Source organism: Corvus brachyrhynchos, unplaced genomic scaffold, assembly GCF_000691975.1.
Source record: "Corvus brachyrhynchos isolate BGI_N302 unplaced genomic scaffold, ASM69197v1 scaffold60, whole genome shotgun sequence".
Lineage (NCBI taxonomy): Eukaryota > Metazoa > Chordata > Aves > Passeriformes > Corvidae > Corvus > Corvus brachyrhynchos.
This window is the reverse complement of record NW_008236767.1, coordinates 4,785,382-4,794,167: the sequence shown is the minus strand read 5'-3', so window position 1 is coordinate 4,794,167 and position 8,786 is coordinate 4,785,382. Positions and strand designations below refer to the sequence as shown.

At 41.0% G+C, this 8,786-nt stretch overlaps 1 protein-coding gene across 1 annotated transcript in view; it reads right to left on the bottom strand.

Moving 5' to 3' along the window:
* Positions 1-2,332, bottom strand: part of RGS20 (regulator of G-protein signaling 20) — a 36,404-nt gene extending 34,072 nt beyond the window's left edge. Inside the window, exon 1 of the mRNA XM_017727459.1 lies at positions 1,997-2,332. Coding sequence (XP_017582948.1) covers positions 1,997-2,119 — 123 coding nt within the window. The 5' untranslated portion in view covers positions 2,120-2,332. The remainder of the gene's footprint in view (positions 1-1,996) is intronic.
* Between the last annotated feature and the right edge of the window lie 6,454 nt (positions 2,333-8,786).

Genomic DNA, 8,786 nt, shown 5'->3' with positions numbered 1-8,786 from the left:
CAGGTCCAAGGGTCAGAGCAGACCCTACTAGCTCAGCAGAAGGGGTCCAAAGAGTAGTTTTTAGAAGTTAAGATGTAACACTCTATGGTAATATAAGAACTCTTATAGGCTGTATGTAAATGCTATAGGATTTGTATCTTGTATTAGATTGGTTAGTGACAATTAGAATATTCAGTACAGAAGATGATTTATTGTATTGTAACCAGGACTTCATCACTTCTACTTCTTCTTCACTCTCATTCCTCTCTCTCTCTCTCTCTCTTTACTTACCCGCTTACTCTCTTGCTCTCCTGGTCCTGCTCCGAGCTGAGTCTGGCAGCTCTAAGCAGTGCCCCTGTACCCACGCCCTTTGCAATAAACCGCATGTTCCAAGATCTGACTTCAGAGATCTCTCATCTCCGTCCGTCCCGACCGTCCAAGCCACCCAAGCTCCCACACTAAACAAAGTACATGGGACAGATAGCAAGCAGGAGAAGGGAAGTTGCTGTTAAAGGAACTGTGGCAGTAGCTGGCTCTGAACCTTCCAGTAGCATTTATGTCCCTCTGTAGATAAAACCTTTGCAGTATAGAGAGAGAAGTTGTCCTCTGTGAGGTTGCTGACTCAGTCCTGTGCACCATGTTCTCAGAGACTCAGCAACAAACTACAAATTTAGGTGATGTCTGCAAGAGCAATTAGCAAGCTGAAGGGAACAATTCACCTGGAGTGAATTAAAGGATGGCTAAATGAGAAATAACTGGGGACATGAGTTATGAAGAATTCAGTATCTGGGTTTCAGAAACTATGACTGTCAATGGTTAACTTCAGGAGCCACTGGGCCTGTGAAAAAAACCCTTTTGCCTTCAAGAGGGTCAGAAAGTCCCCAGGCTCATGTGCCATAACAAGCTAGATAACAAGACAGAACGACACGAAATTCTGAATAGAGTGTACTTTGTTCATTATCAGAAACAGTTTTCTGATAGTATCAAAGCAGGCTGAGCATTTCCTCTCAGCAAAACCAATGAAAGTCATTTAGGATTTCTGATGAGTGTATTCCTATAATTCAGATGAAATACCCTCTTGGAAATGGATATGCTTTGGCTAAGGAAATTGAGAGGTCAATTCTAGCTTTAACTTGAATCTTTGTAAGGCAGATGTGGAATTGGGAATGGCTTCTTCCCCTGTCTTGGCTTTCACCAACCCTGCCAATGAACTCAACTGCATGCCTGCAGCCCCTCTCTACACTGGTTCTAAGTTGAAAAAAGACAACTTTTGTGGTTCCAAGAGTGCAGGACTTTGCTATGACATTGTTTTCCCTATCATGCACCAGGGTGCACCACTTTTGCCCCAAAGCTTTAATAAGATACAGTTTCTTGCATTTGTCTCTCTTGCTGTGCTGCATAGGAGTGTGCTTCTCCCCATAAATAATATCAGTTCACCCCTCAGGCAGTTTTCAGGCTTTTGAAAAAATCTGCAAGATACAAGGCTGTTGTTTTTAATTGAGGAATACCCTACAGGTTCACTAAAGCAGATTTACTGTAACTTCCTAATGAACTTCAGTATTATGCTGTGTTTGATTTCTTTGGCATATCTTCTTTTGTCAACTATCAATAAAAACCATCTGACATAGTATCAGTAAAAACTGCAGACTTCTTCAGTGTCTAAACACCATGAAGCAACATATTTTCCCTCACCCTTTTAGTAATGGATTAGCTTCACAAAACATGAATAATTTTTGTGAGTTAGATGGATGTGTTTAATACATTCTTTGAAAGCAAAAGACAGTGGGAAGGCGGATCACCACCTCCTTTGTCACTGTGGTTGCAGCACACTGAGGAACAGAGGGCAGGGGATGAGGCTCAGAAATAAATGAAAACTAAGTGAATAGTGATATCTTGGTGATAAACTTATGGATATTATTCATGACATTAATGTTTTGTTTCTCCTCCTTTCCATATATACCCTTTCACCCCCTCCTACAGGACATTTGAATAACCAATCCTGCATTTTTTTTCTTACCTCGAAAATCCACTGTGCAGCTTTAATATCTGCTTCATCTTCATTCTGGAGGTTCTCCTTTGCTTGACAGTTGTCTGCATGGTAGCTGTGAGTCCTGAAGTAGAGCACAACTTGCCTCCACATTGAGAAATAAAAAGGCTGTTCCTGAATCAAATTTTACGATGAACTTTCTTGGAAAAGCACCACTTATACTTAATGATGAAACTAAACCAAATCCCAGACATTGGGCTGAATGATAACAACATAAAGATTGCTTGTCCTTACACCAATGGACAAATGTCCGGGCCTCTTGCAGCTTGCCAGCTCTTCCTGCAGCCTCCACAGTTCTGGAGACAAACAGGATTATCTGCCCTCAGATAACTGCAGTGTCTCATCCCCTCAGCATGTGCCAGCTTAGAGATTAGATTTACAACTTTGTAGGTTTTAGTAAATTGCAAGGGAGAAAGACAAGCACATAGTGGTTGAACATGTCAGAGAAACAAGCTGTAGCAACCATTGAGATACTTGTTATCATCTCAGAGTGAATGTATTTCATTTACAACTTGAAAGAAGAAGGAACTCAGCATGCAGTTATACTCTGCAGGCAGCAGCAAATGGAGATGTCTGTCTTAGGTCAGTGGTACCTGTCAATCACATGCTTTTCCTCACTGGCTGAACAGATGGCCTGCTGGTAATCCTTGCAGTGCCAGTGAAAACAGCAGACGAGCCGCAGCCATGCCTCAGGATAGAGACACATGAACTATAAAGACTAAGGCTCCAGGTAGATTATTAATAGATTATTTCTCCTAGCTATATAGAGGGCTGCCAGGTTTTTGCCAACATTCACTTGCTAATGTTTACATCTTTTTTCAGTTGAAAAATACGTCTAACCCAACAATTTTTTTTCTACCAGGAGTCCAAAGTTTTGACAACTCAGCATTGTAGATACAAGGTAGATCTAACACATCTGCCCACACAGTACCTCTTGTGAGAAGAGCTGTCTTGGTCACATTTCTGTCCTTTTTTCAGAGAAATCCAGTAAATGCTGTGGAGAAAAACTACGAACAATGAGGCTTGATGAGGTGGATTGCACTAGAAGTCATTGCACAGTAAGCTCCGGCACAGAAAGCTGTAGCATAAGCTCCAGCAATAAGTTGACTTTGGCAGAGTTGCTTACCATCAGCAGCACTGGGCAGCTCAGCATTTCCTTTTTTTTTATTTCTTACTTTTTTTAAACATTTTTTATTTTAACCCAGAGATGAGCTTTTCTTCACCTGGTACTGTTGTGATTTCTGAGAGAAGAGCACTCCTTCTACATTTCCTTCTGCACGTGGACTCCCTTGTACAGATAAAAGCTGTTGGCACAAAGCAAAAGAGACTGATGGTGAGAGAAGGAGATGCTGTAGGCTCAAAGAGTGGCTGGAGACTCGGAGACTCTTCAGCTTTCAATACAGAAGTGCATGTTCATGAGACACTTGTCCCTCCTCCCTAAAGTAATACACTCTACTATTTTAACCCCAGATGCATTATTTCTCAAGGCTACAAACATTATTGCACTGGCCTTTCTGTTTCTCTTTTTGCTCAGTCCTTGACTTCCAATTTTCTGGCATTACAGCATTTTTCTATTATACTAGGGGAAAAAATAGAATATGTATTTATTACAATAAAATGTTAGTTTATTTTTCTTTCAAAAAGACCACTCCTATTGCAGATAAGTTATGTGTTGTTCCTTCCCTGAGCATGTAAAACCTAATTTCAAAGAGGTGGTGGAGCAATCAGAAGGTTGCCTGTTATAACATATGCACAACTATGGCATATTAGCTTTGCCAGATCCTTTGGGCCAGAATATGATTAATTTAAAAGAAAAAATGATCCAAGTTCAATGACCTAGAAGTCACGTAAGTCCATACTGGCTGCAGGAAGCAGGAGTTACTTGTTAAAAAAGATACTCACAAAATAATGTTCTCCCATCATGACACACACAATAAAACAAAGATAAAATAAGAGGAGAAAACAAAGACAGATGAAGCAGTAAAAATCCAGTTCACAATGGGCCAATCTTGCTATAATTACTCAGGAAAAACATCTAGTGAAGTGCTCCACATCTCCTCATATTGAAAAATCACTTCTGTTTCCATGCAAGAAGGCATCTTCCATAACCCTCCACAATTAAACAGGAGAGAAAAAAAATTTACTCTTTAACATTTTTTGAATTAGAGAAGTGTGTTCATTTTCCTAACCTTCTAAGCATGTTTTGCTTGGATAAACTTTCAAAGCATTTTCTTCTACACATGTTAAATACTTGTGCAGACAGGCAGGAGCTAGGTGATGTACAGAATACTGAAAGGTTAAATAGCAGGTGTGCAAAACACTTCTGTAATTTGGAGAATATGTGATAGACAATGATACATTGTTCTTATTACAAAAAAGAAAGGAGAACAGAAAAACACTCTCACGATCCAGCTGTCTGTAGTTTTAGTGTGAGGATGACTCATCTGCATTAATTTTCTAGTATTAAACTATTGAGCATTCTTATTCTTTGTGATCCAGGAAACTGATGACTTTTATTCCTGCATGCTGATGTGCTTTTCACTTTTCACTGTTTCACACATCAATAAAGTCATCTAAACATAGCAACTTCAAGTGAAGTTGCATTGCCAGAAATTAATGGGCAAGCACTGATGCACACCGATGACCAAAAATAGCTAAATAAGAACAGCTTAGCGCACCTGACTCCTAAACGATAGATGCTTTCCAAAAAATAGGCACACAGCACTTTTACAGTCATTACCTTTAGCTAGATCCAGAGAACCAACCAGCATGAATAAGGCACCATGGGATGCTCCAAACTGATGACACAGGATGGGTTTGTACTTAGTTTGTAATTAGTTGCTGAGAATTGCCTCTTGCTGTTGTAGTGGCACACAAGACAGGCTCCTGTAATGACTATACAATGTTTTCCTTTCTCAAAGCTTTCCCTTGCAATGCAATGAAGTTCCTTCACACAGAGAGTGCCTCATGGCACTCGCACTGGTGCAAATTTTCAGCTGTGCCCAAGTGTTTGAAGATGGGGGACAAGAGCACATGTGAGTCTTGGTAGCTTACCCACCATCCTCTGACAAGGTGGTTCACAATTCCACTGTGCACTTGTCAAAGGAGTAACACTGTCACCAGTAAAGTTTTCACTACACCATTTACCTCCTTTCTCAAACATTTCTGAGTGTGCTGAACAGAACAGACTCCAACCAGACGCTTTTTGCACTCTGTTGAAGACTCTTCTGTACTGTGAAAGCTGCTAATTTCTTTCTACCCTCTGCTGTATGTATCTCATTCATGAGCTGTGAATCAGTGCACAGGTCTCCCTTTTAAAGCCCAGGAAAGTTGTTCACCACACCTTACACACCTTGTGTATACACATGAAGAACCCTGCAGAGGTGAGACATGACTGTCCCTTACTGAGCTATAGGGACTCTTTGTTAATGTTTTGCATTTATTCCATTTCATGGCATAGAAGAGTATGTAAATAAAATAGATCTTTATATAGGTATATTCAGGAACAATGTTTTATTTGCAATCTTTAACATGGTACATTGGGTTTACTAATTTGATTCCTCTGCTGGAGGTTCTATTACCTTGCTTGGCACAGATGTTGTGCTTTCATAGTTCCTTAAATACCCCCTGGAATTCATGTTAAAAAAAAAAAACAAAAAGTAATTCCTATTACAATTATTTCTCCCCTCTTTGCCTTTCTGCTAATTCAGTAGTTGCATACTTTCAACAATTGTGCCTCACTCCAAGGTTACATAAAGTTATAGGGAAATATTTTTTACTGTAGTCTGGGAAATGAATAGTAAAGCCAGAGTCTGCAATTTATGATGAACTCAACGTGCCAAATCATACCTTTCAAAATTTCTTTTCTATAGACAAATGACTATCCCGCTGTAGTATCAAAATTTTGACTGCAAATAGCAATCCATCTTCTTTTAGCCAAACTCCAGGCTGAATGGATGGTGCTAGACTCTTGCAGGTAGTGGAATTAGGCAAAAAAAGTCTGCTATAAAAAAAAAGACCACTGACAACCTAATGCATATTCCAAACAAGAGATCACATTGGGCACCAAATTGAACCCATGAACTTATTATTCCCTGCTTACAGCAAGGCACTGAAATAATATTGGAAGCAGGAGCTACAAGTGAGAGAACCACAGTCCTGTGCATACCTGTGCTCAGGTTCAGACAGAGTACTGTGGTACTCTTCAGTTAAGCCAGAAGTGTGCTAAAGGGCTGGGAGAAATATGCTGGGCAAAGTAGACTACAGCTTTTTGGATGATTTCCATGAAATAGGTGTTTCGTGGCAGAAGAAATGGCTTTGCATGCCTAAGAAAGAATTCAGGACATTACCCTGCTAGACATAGGAGCACATGGTAGGGAGCAACTCTGTGTCTTAAAACTGGCAACTGGAAATGCACATTAAGAGGTGCTGATCCAATTTCCAAGGGTTTACCTAAACTATTGAACTGAGCTTGGAAGGGTGAAGATGGAAGAATACCATACCTGGCCTAGGTAAGAGAACACACGAAGTCATAAGTGTTTTCAGTGCTGGGACAGTTTGAGGTTGGAGCAGAAGTACCACTGGGGACAACTGAGGAAGTTTCACGGAAGCAAAGCCTGATGTGCCTCTAGCTAGACGAGGGTTGAATGGTAGCTTGTAGGATCACTGTACAGGCCTTTGAAGCCTTCTTGTGATTTAACGCCAGCTGGCAACTAAGCACCAAGCTGCTGCTTGCTCACTTCCCCCCATGGAATGGACAGAAATGGAAGAGTAAAAGTGAGAAAACTCATGGTTTGAGGTAAAGACAGTTTCATAGGGAAAGCAAAAGCTGCTCATGCAAGCAAAGCAAAACAAGGAATTAAGTCACCACTTCCCTTTGGCATGAAAGTGTTCAGCCATCCCCAGGAAAGTCGGGCTCCATCATGCACAACAGGTACTTGGGAAAACAAACACTATCACTCCAAGTATCTCCCTTTCTTTCTTCTTCCTCCGGCTCTATATGCTGAGCATGATGCCATATGGTGTGGGATATCCCCTTGGTCAGTTGGGGTCACCTGTCCTGGCTGTGTCTTGCCCAAACTCCTTGTGCACCCTCAGCCTGCTCACTGGTGGAGTGGAGTGAGAAGCAGAAGAGGCCTTGGCACTGTGCAAGTCCTGCTAAGCCGTAATGAAAACATCCCTGTTTCCAGCACAAATCAAAACATATCAAAACTCACATTAGCCACCTTAAAGAAAACTAATTAAATCCCAGCCAAAACCAGCACATACCTTCATTATGCAAATTGCATTTTAAAAGCTTCAAACCTTGTTCTGTTCATCTTGCAAGATCTTTGGCTTTGGTTTCTTTATAAAATGGGTAGAGCCATATGTATCATCATCAGTAATGTGATTTGAAACGACTGTGGAAAAGGTGAATATGTTTATTCCAGATGCCTGATGCTGGATTCAAAGGGAGTGGCAAGTGAGGCATGCCATAAACAGGCAGAGCAGAAGCAGGAAATACTGAATGCCAGAGGACAGAAATTACAAACACTTTTTTAAAAGAGGAACTGGTTAACATAAGGTCAAATTCTAACTCTCAGCTATGAAGCAAAAATCATATTCAAATAAACTTTCAAAGTAACAGATTTTTATTCAAAATTGTGTGGAGATTTCTATGCTAGAGATCAGGAGTTGTGTCAGCATTTCTTATCACTGTAAGTAAGCAATGTGCAAGAACAAACATTTGTTAGATTAAATCTTCAAATCTCACATGTTTGGTAATCCACAGAATCACATTAATGGATGTATTTATTACAGACTAGATGACACAGAGTGTGCACAAGGCTTAGGGAGCTTTCTTCTGATGAAGCATAAAGAAATGCAAATGCTGTTACTTGAACTGTACCTGGGATTTTTGCTTGTGTTACGAAGAAATCAACAGTTTTTTTGTGGTATGAAGGAAGACCCATTTTAAGAGAAAAATTCCATGGAGGAAATATAAATCGGTGGCACAGTAACGACAACTGTCCGTGATTTAAAAAACCTCCTCCTATTGAGATACTGGCTAGGCATAATTTAAAGAACAGTGTACCCTCTAAATGGAAAATACAGAGTCTAGAAAAATTAAGTTAGCAGTAGACCAGCTCTAAGCCAGCTCTACATTGGCTGTCTTGATCTGCTCACACAAAACCCTGATTATTTTTGTTTTCTTCTTATATGTTAGCAGAATGACTTATCAGGATCATTTCTGGCACTTCAGCACAGCATGACTGGAAAACCTCACTCAGCAACTGAATGCAATGAGGTATTTTTTTATCAGAAACATGGAAGTTTAAGCCCGTAGGTTCTGAAACACTTGGGCTTTTAGTCTAAAGCTTCCTGCACCTTTTGCCTGCAGAGGCAAAGCGCAACGTATATAAGATACTTTCTAAAAAACAAAGGAGTTGTGCAGGGTGTATTTTCCATTGAGATACGACTTGGGAGGAAGTAAATGGTGTGACCCTGATGCCCACCCTGGAGCTGTGACACAGCAGACTGAGGGCTGGCACAGCACAGTGCAGCCACCACAGGCAGCCAGGCACAGGGGCCCAGGAACGCCTGCCTGCTTCACAGTTGCAGGAAAGAGCAACCTCTGCATTTCCACTGCAGCATGGGAGGCAGAAAGCAAGAAAATGCTGGGTCCTGGAAAAACAATGCAGAGCTCAAGGAGGCATTTCAGCGCCAGGCCCACTGCCCGCTATCTCCCCAGCCCTTTGACCTCCCATGGCTCCCGCCCGAG